The sequence below is a fragment of the Trachurus trachurus genome, assembly GCF_905171665.1.
Source record: "Trachurus trachurus genome assembly, chromosome: 4".
In the NCBI taxonomy this organism is placed as follows: domain Eukaryota; kingdom Metazoa; phylum Chordata; class Actinopteri; order Carangiformes; family Carangidae; genus Trachurus; species Trachurus trachurus.
In genome coordinates, this window is record NC_139898.1 from 9928312 (window position 1) to 9948829 (window position 20518).

The 20518-nt window shown below is 41.3% G+C and overlaps 2 protein-coding genes across 3 annotated transcripts in view; one reads left to right on the forward strand and one right to left on the reverse strand.

The window, feature by feature from the left end:
- Window positions 1–10098, reverse strand: part of evi5b (ecotropic viral integration site 5b) — a 34819-nt gene extending 24721 nt beyond the window's left edge. For both annotated transcript variants that reach the window (XM_083970239.1, XM_083970237.1), the window contains exons 1-2: window positions 9871–10098; window positions 2659–2891 (exon numbers count right to left, since the gene is read on the reverse strand). In XM_083970239.1, coding sequence (XP_083826365.1) covers window positions 2659–2810 — 152 coding nt within the window. In that variant the 5' untranslated portion in view covers window positions 2811–2891; window positions 9871–10098. The remainder of the gene's footprint in view (window positions 1–2658; window positions 2892–9870) is intronic.
- A 4585-nt stretch (window positions 10099–14683) lies between these two features.
- On the forward strand, window positions 14684–20056 carry rpl5b (ribosomal protein L5b). The gene is made up of 8 exons (XM_083969403.1): window positions 14684–14796; window positions 15289–15358; window positions 15459–15574; window positions 15858–15992; window positions 16192–16394; window positions 17888–18065; window positions 19542–19630; window positions 19898–20056. The coding sequence occupies exons 1-8, from the start codon at window positions 14794–14796 to the stop codon at window positions 19995–19997; spliced, it is 894 nt and encodes a 297-aa protein (XP_083825529.1). The 5' UTR covers window positions 14684–14793; the 3' UTR covers window positions 19998–20056.
- Window positions 20057–20518: the final 462 nt, after the last annotated feature.

Genomic DNA, 20518 nt, shown 5'->3' on the forward strand with positions numbered 1-20518 from the left:
AGTAAAAAAATTCTTGAAGGAAACAAACCCCTCGGTGTACGTTTGAATAGCCATCTGACGTTGTTGAGATGTAAACAGCCTAAACAGCATAAGATCGGTCCGCTCACATTATACACTGCTGTGGCGATGCGGGGACAGACACAACTACTGCATAACAGGAGACTTTAAAAAGAAAATCTTCAGATTCCTTCTTTTAGTCATAAAATATTAGGAAACTAATAGCCCCAGGTTGAATTTGCCTGGAATTGTCCTTTAATGCCATAGTTCCTCCCACCTATTGTTGCACCTGCCCTGTAAACACCTTGAGGACAAAATTATGAGATTTGTGTGTTTGGCGGTGATTAGCATGTTGCTACAGCGTGGTACGAAGCCCGGAGAGTGCGTCGTCAGTCTGATGCAAAGCGTGGAATCAGAGAAATGTGTGTAGTGAGACGGCCCAGCTGTGGCTCTAAGTGTTGGGGTGGAGACAGGGGTCAGAGGGCAGATTAACTATGAGTCCCTTGACACCACAACTTCTGTTCACCAGATTGGGCATCTGCTCAGATCCTCAGAGTGGATATTAGGGAGGAAATGTTTTACATTTTCCTGGTTCATCGTGAAATGTGACGAGGGAAAATCATTACAAGTGTCACTTGGCACACTGGAGCAATGGGTGCTGTGGGCGTCCCACTGAATCATCGGTTCTCTGTATTCAACAGAGCTTTGTTGTCCTCTTCACTGACGTTACCTTTGACAATCCCCGACTCTGAGCTGCATGCTTGGTTTCCATGCTGACACAGAGTGCAGCGCACCAGCCATGGGTGAGAGGCGCAACAGGGGAAGAATTCACAAAGTTGGCAAGACAGTTAGTGCTGCGTCATCCTCTAACAGTGCTTTAATCTGCATGTCAGGGGGCAGCGCACTCTTTACTTCTCAACTTTTACCCACGGACTTTTACTTGATCCAGTAAACAGATAAACTTCTCAACAACTAAGCTTGATGTGAGGTAACTTTTTTGGAGCTGGCCTGGTTCCTGTAAGTGAGTTTATCAAGTTATCTGATCAACTCTGATGAGGAACCTGCTAAAAAAAACAATGTGTCATTGAAAATGCAGTACTTAGAGCTGCTGTTGTTGTTTAACAGACATTGCCCGTTATTGTTTAGCTAGTGGATGAGTCAGTCACTACAGCCTTCAAGTTAAAACAAAGACAAAAAGCTTAACACTGAAAGCCAACAAACAGCATGGTCAAATGTATATCATGGTTTTACTCTTAGTCTTCTCCACTTAACTAGCTGGCACGGCACAACCTGTTGGACACCACTCACACCCGGCTGTGAGACTGCAGATCAGACGGGTGGTGGCAGGGATGACTAGGAGGTGCAGTCGGTTGTGCAGGTGTGTCAAAAGGCAACGTCATAAAACAACAATGACTCAAATGCTAACTGATAAAAATGTGTACTGTGTTGGTGTGTTAGTGTTTTGGAAGTATCTAAACTGTATAATATAATCAACTAAAAGGGTATGACACGAACAATGTAGCCTGCACAGCAGAGCATCTTGCTAACTGTACTTCCTCAGGAAGTTTAAACTTGTTTGGGGTGTGTGAGAAACACACACTCACATTCTGAGCATGGAGATTTGTCTCGTGCTGAGGAGAACACCCTGTACAGCATGATGAGTTTGTCCAGTTATGTCATACACAAGGACTTAACCTGTTTCACATTTATAAGGAGGAGGGTGAGTATCCATTCTATCCTCCTTGAGTGCAGTCTGGGTCATCTGAAGCACTGAGGGTCAACAGGACCAAACTGTTACGTCCCATACAATCAGCATCTGTATTCATGATGGTATAGATCGTCATGGTGAGGCTGAATGATGACGTCATGCTAAAAAAGGTTTGGGCAGTTGGATACATTCTTTTTATGTTTCTGATTTTAACCGTCATTGGTAGCCTTTATGAAGTGATGTACCTAATTTCACTACACGTGCAAGAGGAGTTTCCCTTCAGGAACCATTAGGTCAAAAGTTGCTGGAAAGTTAATGAGCTGGAAGGAACAAGCAAACTCACATTTTTCTTTGCTGAACCCCAATGTGCAGCCAGCTCTATAAAAGTAATTGTCCCGGACAGGTAACAAGCTGTCAGCTTCAATATCCTGTAATATTTCAATGCATTGTTGTGTTGGGAGATTTACCATGACAGCAGGGGATGAGGGATTTTAGCAGTGCAGAGAAACAGCTTAGAAACAGCTTTCAGTCACTATTTCTTAACTGTTGAACTGTCTGACTCTACAGACCAGCTTCATTGGAAATGTGGATGTGTAAGAATAATGTAAATGTGAGCACAAAGAGAAGAGAAACAGACATATAAAAGGCTAAGACTGGCTGATACTGGGCAGAAGGAAGATATGATGTAATGATATGCATGTATGAATACATTAATTAGGTAATTGCGTCATCTGGCAACATTTAGGGACTTCAGCTCCAGGTTTTTAGAAAATACTCACTTTAAAACTATGTCCTCCTTAATTTCACACGTTGATCATACACGGTCCAGCCATATACTAAGTTGTGACCTAGTTGTGTTGTTCTGCTATCCAGGGCAGCCTCAAACATTTCACTGAAGAAAATCTGCCGCCGCCACCGATTGGCAGGACAGGCTGTTGGTACCGACCGCTTACCTGTTCTGCTCTTCGAGCTTGGCGAGCAGCTCCACATCGTCAGGAGTGAGCTGCGCCGGCGAGGACGGTGAGAGAGCGGGCGAGGAAAGAGACGTGGAAGAGGAGGTAGCAGTGGTCTGCAGGGACGTGGGAGTGGCCACCTGGCTAGCCATCTGACTGACCGTGTGGGACACCGAGTTCTTCACCCATGAGAGAGTAGAACTCAGCTTACCAGCAACCTTGTCTGTCGCCACCTACGCAGGATGGAGAAGAGACATTTTAATTCAGGGGGAACATCTCACTCACTTTGTCATTTAATCATTGTGCCATCATTAGTGTATAAACTATTGAGTAAAACGTGTTTTATGAAGCCTCAATGACCTTGACCGTTGACTATGGCCCTCAAATTCTAATGTTCACTCATTATGCACTCCTGAGGAAGGGATGGACGGACAACCTGAACACCTAATGTGTGAAGAAGCAGTAATAAGTTCCACCGTTCTTATCTAGCAGCTACTGAACATCATTATATCCACACACTGGTGCTACATCCAGCAGACTGTATTGACCCAAGCTAGAAATGGCACACTTCTTTACCTGTAACTTGTCATGTATAACATACACACCGCAGTGATTTCTGTAATATTTTAATCACAGTGAGAAAGAACATCTTGTCCATAACAGACTACTACACCACTAAACACCATAAACAAATCTAAACAGCCTCCCCTCCAATACTATAACTTGTGAACTGGCAACTACTATATAAGTACGACACTATACACATGAAAATGACTACGGTGCTCCTAAGTGGCCAGTTTCTTCACCATAATCCTAAATACCTGCTTCAAAATAATGATTTTGTGTTTTTATATAACTTCAAGAACTCTCCAACAGTTAACTGCTTAAAAAGGTACCTACATTTATGTTATATTATCTTCCCACCTGCTACTCCAGATAGTCCAAACTCCTTGGCTTTCAGGTGTTAACATAATCCATGAGTAAATCCAGTTTGTATTCATTGAGAGAACAGCTTTAAAAATCCATTACGTTTAGATGTCACTACTACAACTACGGAAAGTAATCCACTCTCATGGACCTTCGACCGATTTAATGGTGCACTGCTGTGTAGTCATATGCTGATCATACTGTCAGGAAGGGTCAAAGTGCTCTACAAAAGACAGGCCTTCTTTAAGGCTCCTGCTGAGGTCAGTATATGACAGGAAGCACATTTCTGTACTCAGCACAAACAGACAGAAAGTATAAGAAAAAACAGAATCAGTCTTGCCCTCGCTCGGTTCCAGAAGGAAGTATGGATACTGCAACCAGAAAGAAAACCAATCATTTCATAGATCTTACTCTGTATAAAAAAGATGAGTCATTTTTCTGTGTGTATCAGACAACTGTAGACAAAGCAAAAGAAGGTGGAGGACTGTGGTAAATGTGGTGAGCGGAATGTGTTACAGTACAGACTGTAAATATGCCAGCTAAGCTGTTTTCATCCTCCTGTACACAGACAGACACACTGACAGTGCTTTCACACAGGCTCAGTAACTCTGAACTGATCATGACCTGGAGGAGCTGTATGTGATGACACACATCTGAATCAGCTGGACTGGATGTTAAGCAGCTCGGCCCCTAATACATAAAAGTCTATGTAATGTCCAAGTCAATGGATGTGCGACCAGAGCAGGTTATTGTCCAGAGAATTCAAAGCAATTCTTGTGAATGTTGATGATGACGTTTCCAGGCAGACGTCGCCACCAACCCTCACCTGAACCAAAGAGGGTATTTCCAGTGAGTGGGAACCAGAGGAGGCTGGTCCATTGAGGCAGAGGAGGTTGGTCCTCCTCTATTTTTGAGAGGCAAAAGGAAAATTTATTTTTTATTTAAGAAAGAGTAACTGGTTGAAATAAATCATTACCAAATCTCAGTATAATTTATAAAATATTATATATGTATTTTATCATAAAAAAAGTTTGTTTTTTGGAAGAAAATCCACTTAAAACGGCTCAACTGCGCCGCCAGCAGGCTCAGGAGACAGAGCAGGCTGTGTGAGGAGCAGGGAGCAGGAAGGTGGGGGCTCTACGGAGGTGGCAAGATTTTTACCTCCCTAACTGGCCTCGGGGCGGGATCTTCTTCCATTGACTCAATGCATTTAGGATGTCTTCATCCTGACCTGTGATTGGCTAAGACACGTAAAATGACGTCATGACGGAGGAGGCTCTTCTGTACCAATCAGCAATCAGAACACAAGATTGACAGCAGGTTGGTCCAATGACAGTTCTCCAACCCCCCTTGGTTACTGTTGCTATGTGCGCCAAACTTTCACTCCCAGCCGTGCTGCTTATGCTGCTCCTAGCACAAGAAATACGGAGTTTTCAGAGATATTGGCATCGATTTGAAAGGAAATATCAGCAGATTTCTGGATAAACTGTTAGGAGATATCAGAGAGAAGCAGTCAGAGAGATTGTTAATAGTTTTCAGTTACGTGACCTGGGCAGCTGGAGGGTAAACAAAGACACGACCGGACTTTTTTTTTTTTTCTCCGCCATCAGCTCAGGTAAAAGCATAGCTATATCTAAGAGGTAAAAGCCAAATATGTATGTAATTTGAGTGGAACACTTTGTTTTGTTATTAATAATTACAGATTTTCATGGTTTTTGTTTTTCCTTTTTAAATCAGAGGGTGTAAATCCCCACTGTGGCATTTACAGGTGTTGAACACTGGCCTGCTTTTTTTTTTTTTTTTACATCCCACATCCAAGATCATGGCTCTGTCTTTTTCATTAGGCCTGTGTTAATCTGAAAACAGTAAGATTTAATAAAATTATGTTGTTTTTAAGAAATCTTGTAAGACATTGTTTTACTGTTTAATTTTCATTGAATATAATAAAGTAGGGAGAAGTAGTGCTATAAAATAAAATGAGGCCGTGGACTGGTGTTCCTCCTGTCCTCCCTAATTTTTTCAGTCACCAGCCGCCACTGGTGGGAACGTTTCTGACAGACCATCTCCCATTATGAGCGACACGTGTGAAAGGAAAACACAGCTGTATGTACTTCATATGAGTGACTTTACTGTTACCAGTTACCACAAAACACACAGATGGATGCAACACTGTCTTCAGCTTTGTCAATAACATTATCATAATGTAATAATGTGTGGTAGGGCTGCATGCAAATACGAAAAACGAACAAACATAATCTTGCCATTGTTATGGGCAGATACTGCGGTTGCGATATGCAATTTCTGTGTCATTTTGCTTCATTTTCTGAAAAATATATAAAATTTGTTGGGTCTTGTACCAAACAAACATGTCGTTTTACATCTTGAGAATATGATTTCTTGGCCAGGGCATCCCTGTAGCAACACTTATGGTGCTGACAGTGAGCAACGATGCCTTTACTAAGTGTACCGTGTATATATATATATATATATATATATATATATAAAAAATACAGCTTCTGCCATTTGGATACTGAACTAGACCATATAGCGATTTTAATAACATTGTGTTTAATTGTGCAGCACTAATGTGACACTGTTGTGTGTTTAACAGTCATGAATAAAACAAAATGTCACCACAAATGTCAACAGTATCTTAAAAAGATACGAGACCGGCACCAACACAGTTCTATTAGTGTTTGTGTTACAAAACAAGTAACAAGTTGACTAGAACGCACATCTAATAAGCTGATGTGAAATCGCAGGGTTGGATTCACCTGGCCTGTGAAAAAAAACTGTGAAAAGTGCATTTCCCAATTTAAACCTTAAAAAAAGCCCCTTTTGCACCAGTGAGTCAGACAAGCTTTGTGTCTGTGCTTTTCCCCTCTGAAAGCAGAGAAGAGAATGTAAGGGCATGAGGTTTCTTCAAAGACTGACTCCAAATGCGGGATGCCATGCAGAACTAACTGGGGAGAAAAAAAGGGGGTCCGTGAGGACTGCACACCATGTGTTGCCAAGTGAATTTAGGCCTTGTTTGCGATGATGAACATTTTAAGTATGAAACTTATTAGGTCATTTCATTCATGTTGCAAGATCAAAAAAGAAATCCCAGTGTGCCTCGTTGCCTTTCAGTTTTTGAGCTATAAATGACCTGGATACCACATTCAGGTAGCACATTTGAAAAATGTTATCAACTCAAGTCAGCACAGCGAATGCCACACTTAAAAAGATGCCAACGTCCAGGTGGCCGTGGTGGCCTCGGCCATGTGAAACAAGACTTCCCTGTAAATCCTGGATACAGATTGTTTCTGCTTTTGTTTGCCAACCAACTCAAAGGGGCCCTGAGATGCAGTGCGCATAGATAATGAAACTCTCAGCAAGGCAAGAAGAAAGCCCCAGCGAAACAACTTCAGGATGATTGGGGAACTGAGAAAGGCCATGGGCAGAAAAGAGAAGCGTTTCCTTTCCCCTAATTCAAATTGCAAAAACACCCACAGTGCTGTAAAACAGAGCCGGCAAAGAAAAACTTGCTAGTTGGGACAAGTTTAAAACTTTCCATAACAAATTTTTTTATTGTTTTCATTCAAGGTGGAAAATTAACACAAATGTATCTGTTCTTTCTCCATTTCACTCATCTTTTCTGTGTTAGTTCCAGGCAGTGAATCAGAACAAACTTGTCTGGCTCAGCAGGAGAGAGCATGGGCTTCTTAAGGGAAACACACTGACCATGAGCTGTGTGAGGGAATTAAAACACAGCTCTGACTTACAATAACACACTCACACTGAGGTAGAATGGCCTTTTACTACACACATAGAGGGAAGCTCAGATTTTCCCAGAGTTCACTCAGCATTTCAGTGGTCTTGCTGAAGGCTATTCCTCTTTGATAAACCACATACCAGCTAACAATTTGGGCTACAGGCCCTTTAACGCAAAAAAGTAGATACACATCAAGTTACCGGTAAGTAAATGTAGTGGCTTCAACTTTGTTTCAATTAATAATAACACAATATTACACTGTAGTATATTGTGTGGGTGCGACAACTGTGACGACAGGATCCTTTTCTCTAAACTCAGTCTTCACATTTAATTCTCTCTATGCAGCAACTACAGCCAGCACATAAACAGACCTCGACAGCCTTGACCAAGATGTGTAGCAGGAAAGAGTTGACAAAATGAATATTTCAACAAAAGGCCTTTTCACAGAAGATATTTTAATATGTCACTGCAGGAAAACCATTGATGTTGGCTTGATTTAATTCATCTCCCACAATCCCAGGGGTCTGTTGATGCGTGTGGTGGTTTACTATGAATAACTGTCTGTTAAAATGGCTCAGGTGAAAACTCTCATAGCTCTGATTTCTGAATTGATTTGATTTTGATAATGTACTGATATTTTCAGTATGACTGCTACAATTTCAGGGTCAGGGGTGGTTGGCTGGTTTTATCAATAATCTCTGTCATGTGGAGCAGCACTTCAGCTGCATTACACAATTAAAATACCTTTGATATGACTGTATGTGTGGTATTACTTGATAGAGTGATCTTTCCTATTTGCACTCAGTGTAACACCTGCCTCGTCACCTCATCCGTCGCTCGACCACTCTATTTAACAGCCAGACTTGAAGATTTCAAAATACCGATGCAGAAAATGATAAAACACACACAATTACTCTGCTACTCCACTTCACAGAAGATTTACTGTAGCTCTTTCATCTATGTACCTCAGCGTCTCCAGGTCTGTGTTATGAGACCTGGGGGGTCAGAGTAAAGTTGGTAAAGCTTTAAGTCATAAATTTCAACAAGTACCAACGAGTGCATTTACAGGGCCACCCCTCACAGATACTCCTGACTGACTAAAAGTGAAGAGCTGCTTGGTGTTACAGAGGCATGAGACCATGACCAACCAGGATGAACAACACTCACAAACGGTCCCTATTTAGACACTGTGACTGACTTCAGCGAAGAGAAATCATCCAAATTAATTTATGGGCACTGTATAAGGTGTTTTTAATGCTGAATGCCTGTCAACAGCGGGTTAACTTTCAATAGGGCTGTGTATTGGAAATATTCTGCCAATTGACGGGATACTGTAAGCTAGGTCATACATTGCAACTTTTCCAAAAGCTTTTTTTTTTAAGTTCATTGTACAGTAAACACGCAATGTTATGCACAGAGAGAGAGAGAGTTGAACCTGAGTTACTTGCAATCTGAACAAAGGAATTACCATAAATTGGGGGCTCAAATACAACACAAAACCTCTGTCACCTATTGATAAAATATCCATACAACACTTCAGAGAACTAATAGAGTATCATGTCATGAAACACCACAATATTTCGGCTACCGTAATAGATATTTTTGACCTCATACTCTACTACTGTAGGCTACTATATCAAACAAGATATGATCAAACTTACAGTATAAGCAGTTAAGACCCCCGCTGACAATCTAGGCCTACATGTTAGTTTCCTTAACCTTACCCTCACATGCCGTACATTAGGGCTAACCAGTCATGGAGCGAGCAGCACTTTTGTATTGTCTTTAAACTTTGTAGAGTAGACACTTACACAGTGTTCACAGGTCTGTTGCTGCTGCACGTTCAAAGTCACACTTTAAGTCACAGGAGCCACTGTTGGCTCGGACACAGCCAATGCTACTACTGAGCTGTGTTAAATCTTTAGCTGCCAGCCAGGCCACACATTATCCTCTCGACTGGCAGCAACATTTTAGTCCAGAGGCAATAAACAGAGGACCGGTGCGTTACACACTGGAGAAGTCCCCAGTCCTTTTATGGCTCGCTGGTGTTGTGAGCTGAAATGGAGATCCAGCATCAGCTGCAGCAGCAGTGTGCTGTGTTACATACTGTAGGGTATATTGTGTTGTGTGTTATGTCCTCCAGAAAGCCCTAAAGTCCAGGAGCTCGACGAAGCCACCGTTGGTCTGAAGAGCTAACGTTAAATGAGTTTCTGAAGAACAGGAAAAAAACGTCCACGTCTGTTAGCTAGTGTTTTGTTCCAGGCAATAGCCGGAGCCCCTAGCAACTCTATTAAGGACTCGACTGCAAGCGTTTTATATGAAATGACAACACTATCGAGCTGTAATGTTAGCTAATTTTGCGACTAACTATGTGTAGGAGTTGAGTATTGACACCCCCCGTTACTTCGACGTAATGTCACGACTCGTACTTCGACAAATACATAACGTTAGTGACAACTAGTAGTCGCTTCATAAGTTAGTGTTCGTTACAGTAATTAGACAGAGCCCGAAAAAACAAGAACATCCATTACCTTGAAATGTTTTTACCGAGCCGCAGCAAACGTCGCCTGCTTCCCATGCACGAAGGTTATAGTCCTACTGATATGAGAAAGAGACTGGTTTTTCAGACACTGTACTACTCGGGTACATTAGCTGCGGTGCCCGAGGTAGCTTAGCTTGGTTTCCAGTTGAAGGCTAGCCAGCGTTAAGTTAGCCCGTTCCCATTGACTCCTCGGTCGGTCCAGCCCATGCAGCCGTAATACGTGTACACACAAATGTCTGCAGAGCTCAGACAGGCGGCCGTGGCCTAGCGAGTGTTTACATCGCATTGAGCATGCGCCGCCAGCTGCAGCCCGGAACAACACCGCCACCTAGTGTTCACGGTGAGGAACTGCACACAGGGACCCTTTAATTCATTTCCGAAAAAGGGAAGACAGTTAGGTTAAATGATGAAAAATGAATAAAAATAGATGTTTGAAATTGGGTCAGCAATGGAGCGAGAACAAAAATACCTAAATAACTGAAATATCTCTACAATCATCACATTTAGGAATTTCAAAAAAGATCACAAACTTAACCAACATCACTTGTGTTGCAGCAGAGTGTCCATGACTGCTCAGTAGCCTACACTGTGACTTAGGATACATAGACAGAAAGTCACTATTTAAAACTCACAACAAAACACAAATTTATCTGGGGACACATAAGTGATCCAACCGAAGGCTAAGCTATCAGTCCATGTTTGATGTAGGCCTAATATCAGAATCGTTATATTGGCGTTATAATAAACCAAACAAACTATGGACTAAAAAAGTGTCTGCCCTGAGGTGTGTTCAAACAGATTTATTATGGTAATTAAGGCTTGGCCAATGTGGTAGCCTATTAAACATCTATGACTAAATATTTGCAATATGAATATGTTTTGCCAAGCATTTGCCTTGTGACTTACAGTTCATCTTGTTACTCCACTGCTTGTACACAAGTCTAGTACTTACCTTTCCCAAAGTTGTTGAGTGCCATACAGCACTCACACATCTACTTAGTTAAAGTAGAATTATACATTTGTACATATGCAAAGACTAAATAAATAAAAAACCTACAAAGAGTTAAGTATAAAATTGTTAGGGCTATAGGGGGAACATGTTGCCATGTTTGTTCCATCACAGCACCCCTGAAAGATTCAAGACACCTATCAGCACTTACTGTGACAGCAAGCATCACCAGTGGTTCATAAAATGTCACTCTGGCTCTTTGTTGTAGAGCAGATTTACATTTAATGAAACATATCACTTCAACATCACTTAAGTTAGATGACACTGAATAAAATGATCAATTGTTTAAACTATGCCAGGGGGATAAGGGTGTAAAGATATTATACAGTAACAACCTTACCTACTCGGATAAAATAAAAAGCCCATCAAGGGCAAGGAAAGAGGAACCGAAGAAAGGGAGAATCTTATACACACCCAAAGTAAATGCATTGATTCTTGCACTAATGACTAGATATGACCAAACTTTGGGACCCTTTAACAATGATATTATCAGGTCAAGTTAAAAAGTATAAAGCCCCCACGTAGTCTCCTTGTGTTTTGGAGCAGCAAATGAAGAGCGTTTAAGTAAAAGAAAGGAGTCTCAAGCCTCATGTGATGTGTGGTGCTTATCTGATCAATGAGATCCGTCTGTCTTACCTGAAGTTCATCGCTGAGAGTAAAAATGTTTCTGCTGGAGTAGACCGGAGGTTCAAACCCTGCGGGCTATCTGAAGCTCTCTTAGTTTAGGTGTGTTGTCGTTGTAGAATCAAATCTAGAATTAAATGAATTCTGTAGCCTACACAAACTAACCTCTAGAAACTACATGAGGCAGCTAAACTCTATCTTAAACAGCTAGTTTTCCCTGAGAAATGTCAACAGAAACTCTTGATGAGGTGAAAATTTGACTTACGTGGACAGCCTTGATTCACATACCAAACAGTCATAAAACCTACTCTTCAGGTTTTAACAGTGACGCATATCTTTTGTCGGGTGTTAGACACTCCTCTATTCATGGAAGTAAAAGCAGCTGACATTGAAGTCTATTGGCAACAGTGATTGCATATAGGTCTCTGATTTGGTACACTGTCACAATAATCACACCCCAGTCATTAGATATAAATAACTCATAGTGAAATATCTCTTACAGAGGATATAGACCGTGAGGAAACAGTTGAATCATCAATAGAATAAAAATAAATGCAGTAAAAATGTTACCACTATAAAGTGTCAGATAGGCTTTTAGATCTCAGAAGTTACACTGGGTTGAAAAACATGGCAAAGGCCAAAATCCTTATGAGGCAGGTGTAACAGACATTATTTACTGAATATTACCGGGTTAACTGTAGCTCTCCTGTAACTGTTAAAAACCACTTGCATTATATCCAGATTCATCCTACTGTAAACACATTTTAATCCCAGTTTGTTCTCATTTATCTACATAATTCACCTCCCTTGCTGCTAGTTGTTGATTTTTCTATTGTACAATACCTGCCACCACCCTGTTACAATGGAAGTGACTAAATTTCTTTGTAGTGCCACCATCATTACAATATTATGAAAAACAGTTTGCCTTAAAGGGACAGTTCAACATTTTGGCAAATTGGCCCATTGCCATAATCCCTATAGTTTTAGGAGTAGGTTTGTTACCTTTAATTGTCGGCAGAGCAGAGCCGCGAGCTGCTCAGAGCTACGCTACAGAGGCTCATGGGATTTCTTGGTTTCCCTAATCAAACTCATCAAATACACAATTCAACAACTCCAAAACGCTCTGGTGGACAAGTTGTGACCTGCACATTCACCACGCTATGAGATAATAATGGAACGTTATGAGATTAAGTTGTTTTTGAGGTAAATTCATGCAAAACCGTTGATGCGCACTCCTGTTGGAGCAGTTTTTCTGCAACCAGTCTCTGCATTTGCCTTGAAAACAACTCTGTCTCGTAACGTTCCGTTATTATCTCATAGCGTGGTGAATGTGCAGGTCACAATTTGTCCATGAGAGCGCTTTGGAGTTGTTGGATTGTGTATTTGATGAGTTTGATGAGGGAAACCAAGAAATTCCATTAGCCTCCATAGCATAGCTCTGAGCAGCTTGTGGCTCTCCGCCGCCTTTCTAAAAATAGCTTGCACCGACAATTAAAGGAAACCTACTCCTATTTCTATATTGATTATGGCAATGGGCCAATTTGCCAAAATGTTGAACTATCCCTTTAAGAAAATGTCTGTGGATCAACCTTGAGCAACAAGGATGTTGTACCTGTCACATCACAGGTTTTTCCAAAAAAGGTTTGTCATAAGTGAAAAAAATTCCATTTTCCTTCTTTGTACCCCAGTGATGTCAGAAAACTTAGGGGCAAATGCTTTCCTCAAACATCACCAATGAAAGGAAGAATGGGCTTGTTTTGAATTACATAAACTGATCTTAAAAAATGATAATCAACTAGATCTCCACTTGGTAGTACAACGTGGTATTTCAAAAGACAGATAACCCAAAACCAAGCTTCATCTTGTTGTTGCCTGTATGATTCTGACTTTTTACTTTCAATCAGTGTAAAAACAACTGAAAACCAACCCAAGATGAAATTTATGTGTGGGTCAAATTAAGAATTTGACCAAAAGAATTTGCGAGATTATATTGATTTGTCAATTGTCATAGATTTGATACCATGGTAAATTCCCCCTAAACAGCCCTCTGAGCTACAGTAGATAAGGCAAGGCAACATTGCAAATCAATTATTGTTTTATTGCAACATTGTTTTTATGTAATTTTAGCTACATTGTCTGGTATTTCATTTGCTGTAGGCTACAGATCAGATGATAGACCGTGTGTAGTAGATTATTATCAGGAAATACTTTCTCAAGTGAGTTTTAGACTTGTGCTTCTTCTACTATGTTGTTTTGTTAAAAGTCAAAATTTCTTCCATGAACAATGTTGTTCATGACTCAAAAAATCTGTGAATTAAAGATGCTTTCCTGAGGATGCATAACATTTACCAAGAGGGATAGCAGCAAGTAAAAAGTGCCTTTGCCAAAGGCACTGATGTGAGATCCCTCCCTTCAGTTCTCCACTCCATAAATAACAAACCAAGCTCGTTAACCTAATAGGCTACATGCCCATGTTAAAATTGGAAAACCTTAAACTTGAAAGCTTAATCTAAACTCTAAAACTATTCAAAGTTATTAAAGGGCTGAAATAAATTAGCTGAATAGTAGTAAACATTTTGTATCTGTTATGTTGCTTGAGGGGTTGAAAACTTGTAAAACCTTAAAACAACATAGGCTATAGTTGTCATTTTAAAGAGAATACAGATGAATCAGATTTAGAATAACAAATCATTGCACCTTCACGGAATTACACAGAAAACAATCAAACAAAAAGATATGTGTGGAAGTGGAAATTATCAACAAAATATAAATAGAAGAAAGTATAGTTTTTATTTGTTTTGTTTTTCAAAAAGGTGCACAATAAATGTAGAGAGCTGAACAGTGAATAGGCTCTACAGGTGTGTGCGAGTGACAAAGTAAGGGAGTCCAGGGAATTGACCAGTGGAGTTACAGTGTTGTAGATGGTGCCAAAAAAGGACAGAAAATCATCATAGTGATAAACAGCGGGGGGGGGGGGACATTGTGAGCATAAGCATCTGTAATTGTGAGACTTTGGTTATAAATATATGAATCTCTGGTACAGTAGCCTACATGTGTGGTGTTCCTGCCTGGTTGGAGGACATTGCGATGTAATGGCGGCCCCAGCTCGACAGGGGGCAGAGTGGTAAATCCTCGACAGCATGGCGTCTCCGCGGCTCATCCTGTCACACGGTATTTACGGCGCATGCGCACGACGTCCTTCCTTTTTCCAGTGCAGCGGAGTCAAGCCCCAGTCTTTGGCTCCGGGCTCCTTCATAAGGAGACAAAAAGACTGCAAAAATGGTTGGTAATCCGTCCCAATATGCACCTATGTGCGTACCTAAGACATACATTTGGTGTCGTGTGGTGTCAGATGTTTGAAAACATGTCGTTGATGTTCAGATGAAGTTAGATTCAGTCCCGCTAACGCTCACCGGGGCTCTGGCAAACGTGGCCTAATGGCTTCCTTCACAAACCCACAGCTTCCCCACGCTTGTGACCTACTTCTGTGTTTATTTGTAATAAGCATGTGACCACCGTGTCCCCGGTGTCGCATCTCATACATTTCCATTTTTACCCACTTTATAATAGCCTGTTAGCTTACCGTCAAACCCGGGGTAGCAGTTGTTGCTAACTCCCGTCGTTCATTCCCTATGGCTCAGCTTGCTGGTGTTAGCCTGTTTAGCTTTACCCCTCTGACACTGACAGCTCGACCACACAGCAAAGTTATTCACTATCACGCAGCAGTCTGTTGTTTCTCTCGCCGGTGCTGAGTCTGTGCTTGTGTTGTTGCAGGGTTTTGTTAAAGTGGTGAAGAACAAGGCCTACTTCAAGAGGTACCAGGTCAAATTCAGGAGGAGGAGAGGTAAGACACCATGTGACAGTCTCTTAACTTTACTTGTTCAGGCTTCACTCGGTATTAAATGCACATGATTTATATGTGTGTGTTTGTGTTTTCTCTCCAGAGGGAAAGACTGACTTCTTTGCCCGTAAGCGTCTGGTCATTCAAGATAAGAACAAGTACAACACACCCAAGTACCGTATCATCGTCCGTTTCTCAAACAGGGACATCATCTGCCAGGTGGGCACACGCTGAGATTGTTTCTCTGTGCAATTTATTACAAGCAACATGTGTGAATGCACAGTACGGTTAATCCCTTTAAATAAACATGTGCATAATAAGTTGCCGATCAAGAAGATACAGTCTTGTTGTCTACCTTGTCGTTTGATGAAGTAAAGATGCTGAATTCCAGATGTGCAGAGTTCAAGCAGTAGTTGGATTCTGTGTTTTGTCACAGTCCAGTGACAACAGTCAGAGATGTGAATGTGCTTTAAGTTTACCATAATGTGATATTGTGTTGCAGATCGCCTATGCCAAGATTGAGGGTGACATGATCGTGTGTGCTGCTTACTCACACGAGCTGCCAAAGTACGGGATCTCCGTGGGTCTGACAAACTACGCAGCAGCCTACTGCACTGGTCTGCTTGCGGCCCGTAGAGTACGTATACATACGAGTCAACCTGGCTCCATGCCTGATCGTTACCCCTGACTTGTTGTTTATCATTGTCAATAAGATTGGCCACATCAAAGAATGTAGTTTGCATAGTTAAGTCTGTAGTAGAGATTTGAGTAAAAGTAGTCACCATATATTATTGCAAACTTTGGTTTATTTTTTTCCTTTTTGCTCTTGTCCTCAGCTCCTGAACAAGTTTGGCCTGGATAAGGTGTATGACGGTCAGGTCGAGGTGACGGGTGACGAGTTCAACGTGGAGAGCATTGACGGTCAGCCAGGCGCTTTCACCTGCTACCTGGATGCTGGGCTTGCCAGAACCACCACCGGCAACAAGGTGTTCGGTGTTCTGAAGGGGGCCGTGGATGGAGGTCTGTCCATCCCACACAGGTAACTGTCTCCTATATTTGATAATAAACATGTTCAGATGGACTGCTTTGACAGTGCAGGCTACATGGGGAAAACGCCGTGGTGTAGTACTTTCCTGCAACAGCTCCAGTGAAATGTCAAATGAACTTGATTAAACTTGGTAAAAACTGCACACGACAGCACAGAAGCCGTGTTTACATCCTCATAGAAGCCACCTGTGTGGTTTGTTGTGGCCTCACTCTCTGGTGTTTGTGCCTGAGGTATTTTCCATTTAAATAAGTCACTTAGGACATCATTAATGCTATTAACAACTTATGTTTGTCCTATAAATAAAGTTGGCTGTGTTTAGAAATGTATCATTGGGTTTTTTTCTTAGGAGTAGTTAAATTATCTGTGACTATATTACAAAACTGAGATACTGGAGCTACAACAGGTTTCAGCTTGTTAACAGGCAGATTTTTGTGATGACAAACACTCTCTTTTTTTGCATGACATACTTAATGTGTTTCTTAAATCCCTTTCAATGAAACTGGGGTTCATCAGTAGCTACAACCTCATTCAAACGCTCCCATGTGGGTCACACCCACCGTGGTCCTGTCTCATCCAGCCACCCTGAAGCAGGCCTGACTGGGGATTGTAATTCAAACACCACCTATATCAAATGAACTGGCATCACTTGTGGGAATGGAAATAACTTTTTATAATACTCATCCGCACTTAAATGGCCTGAATAGGGAGGGAATGGGCTGGTTGAACAGGTTGAACAATTGCTGTGCATCTTCATACGGTTAGACTAGAAGAGGTTTTAAACTCGTGCTAAACGTTTTTGCTGTCACTATGGCAAGTTGCTACTAAACTGCTAATGTGGTTGTTGGGTTAAAGATTAGAAAATAGAGCTTCTAGTGACAGTGAGCCGAGGAGTTGAATTGGAAAAGCATGCTAATTTAACCTAATTTCATTATTGAAGATGCCAGTTTGGTCAGAAAAATATCCTTTGAGCAGGTTCAGTTTCTCGTTTTCCTCTGCTGTGACATGTACCTGGACAGACATGAATGCATTTAAGTGGCAGTGCAGTGAATTTGCTTGACACGGTAACTTTATTTTGGTCATGAAAGGTTAAGATGTCAGTACGGCTCGTCTGTTTTCAAGAGGAAGCGAGGTGGAAACGACCGCTGTATGGCTGACTTCTTGCTTTACCACCTTTACATGATTCCATATACTCGCATCCAGACACTTTTTGGAGGAAATGAGACCCAAATAGTCAGTGTAGGTGCAAGAAGGATGATGTGGTGACATTCCCTGGTAACATATTTAGATGCAGAGCGTTTTTGTCATGGCAGGTGTGAAAAGGGCCTAAGTGTTAGCTGCTGAAACACCAGCACATCAGGAGGAGGAGTACATGCTGTAATGTAGTGATGTGCTCAGGCCTCGAGTTGACACAATATCTGGAGGTCGTACTTTTTTTTTTTTTTTTGAATATGATTTCAATGTTTTTGTAAATTTTCTTCTTCCAGCACTAAGCGATTCCCTGGATACGACACCGAGAGCAAGGAGTTCAATGCTGAGGTCCATCGCAAGCACATCATGGGCATCAACGTGTCGGAGTACATGAGCTACCTGATGGAGGAGGATGAGGACGCTTATAAGAAGCAGTTCTCCCGCTTCATCAAGAACGGAGTCACCCCTGATATGGTTAGTCCTTTTTGTTTTTATTCTTATAATGCATCGTACAAAAACTGGGACATACGATGGGTGTCATTAAGATTTCTCCAGGACCGCCACTCTTCAATCCAGTCCTTAAACATGAACAACTATTTTTGACTCTTGTTTCAGAGAGAAGATAAAATATATATTTAACATTGCTAACTTAGTTGTACTCTTTATAAATTATGCTGAGTAGGAAACTGCAGCAACATTGTTTTAAACTAATCACAAATTGTTGAAGTATTAATATGTGTTAAAGTCAGTTGAGTGCATATGCGCTCCAGGCTGCTAGCATATGAAACATGCCCGAGGCTATGACGGATAAAGTTTGAGCTAGGTGTGCAAAAACTGTAATCCTTCATTTGTGTGCGAGGGGCTTTCTCTGGATGTTCCACTGAGTAGTCACTATCAGATTGTGTGCGTGTTGCACTGTGCGGGAGCCTCCGCCCGTCACATGCAGGATTTGAAGCAGTCGGACTGCATCAGACATGATGTCTGTGATCCAATCTATTTTTCTTAATTTGCCCACCACTGAGAGTAGAACAGGAGCTTGTCGATACTACAATCCTAAATAATTTAGCACCAGGTTATGATGCCCATCCCTCGTAGATGGTGATCTGGAGTTGGCTTGTGCTCTAATTGATCTTCTCAGTCCTGTTGAATGAGCTCATACACTTTCCATGTAGCAGCCAGGACTTATAACACATTATAGTTTTGTCAGTCATTGCAGCTGCAAAAGTACTTGATTGTATTGAGTGGCCTTTAAAAGAAAAAAAACTTTTTAGACTTGAAAAGAGTTTTCCTGCTGTAATTATTCATCTTGAGAAATTGCATAAAAACCATACAGCTAAATCTTGTAATGACTAATTTTTCAGTCCTGCCCCTCAGGTAACTTCCTAGCCTACTAGCTGAGAGCCCGTGCTTATCAAATAGATTTGTCATTAATGGCACATTTCCCATGGCCAGCAGTGATTCCTCAGCTGCAGTCATTATGTCTAATGAATCAGGAAGGTGGGAGAAGAGAAGCACAATCTAAATCCAGTCCAGCTATTGTCTGTGTAGATGGTGAATCGTTCATGTCAACGAGCTCCAATTCTGCCATAGCTGGTGGATAATTGGGCCACGGCACTAATTCATATGTCTGGACTTGGGGCTGCTGAACATTATAATCCCGGAGATAGATGAAGTTAATCCTCATAAAATTTGTTTTGCAATACAGATGCAGGATGTGATTACCTCTGCAGAGGAATACGTTGATTTAACTGAGCAAGGCCTCAATATTTACAACATAAAAGACTGAGCGTTTGCGCAAGCGAGTCTTTCCATCAGATTGTAACAGCTGCTGTTCTTGCTAGTCCAGGAGCAGGATGGACATCGTCTAGACTAATGTGATAGAAGTAAGAGTTGAGGCTGTAGCCCATGAGACCGAATGACATGAGATTTAATGGTTTTCCATCTTTTCAGATTGAGGAAATGTACAAAAAGGCCCATGCTTCCATTCGTGAGAACCCAGTCCATGAAAAGAAGCCTCCCAAAGAAGTCAAGAAGAAGAGGTAAGAGATTTAAAATGTTGAAAGACTGGTTATTATAGCAAATATTTGAAGTTGTGGGTTATAGTTGCACAATATGTACCCAGCAGTCGTGTAGTAGCTTGAATGCATATGGCTTCAGTAAGTAAATCTAGTGGTAATTTAGGCTAGATCTGTGGACACAGAAGGGAGAAACAAAATCCAACCCTTCCTTTTGTTTTTTGGACCATACACAATTTGGATGTTACTGTATGAAAAGGCAAATGCTAATTGTGTGCATCTGGGACCTAGGTGGAACCGTGCCAAGCTGTCTCTGGCCCAGAGGAAAGACCGCGTCGCCCAGAAGAAGGCCAGCTTCCTCCGGGCTCAGGAACAGGAGGCCACAGACTAAAGCATCAGTCTGCTGGGTTCCTAATGCAAAAGTTTGTCCTAATAAATCTTCAAAAAGGAGTTGGATCTTCTGTGTACTTTATCACATCATTACATTGCCCTATCCCTACAGTTCCAGTTTCCTCATTAGGCCCTTATTTGTGGATTTTATAGGAATTTTAGTTTTTCTGCGAGTCATGCAACAGACTCGTCACTGACGTAACTTCTACATGAGTCATTGTTTGTCTGTTTAGATGGATGGATGCAGACTGTGCACTCCTAAAGGTTCACCAACCACTTGATATTCAGGAATGATTCAGATGTATTAATGTGTCATAGTTTCAAAAAAATTGCACTTTCTAATTTTGGCCCCTTAGGCCATGTTTACTAAACATTACATGATTCAATATTAAAGTGACATTCCATGACAGCTGCTGAAATGACTCCTTTAAAATTAATACATCAGTTATACCGGTACATAAAGTTGAATACAAGAAGAATCTTAATGTTTCCACAGTGCAAATTACCATAACTTCATTTAAA

Coding starts and splice junctions, on each gene's coding strand:
- rpl5b (XM_083969403.1), top strand. Junction 15,575..15,857: donor ACAGGGACATCATCTGCCAG/GTGGGCACACGC, acceptor ATTGTGTTGCAG/ATCGCCTATGCCAAGATTGA. Junction 18,066..19,541: donor ACGGAGTCACCCCTGATATG/GTTAGTCCTTTT, acceptor CCATCTTTTCAG/ATTGAGGAAATGTACAAAAA.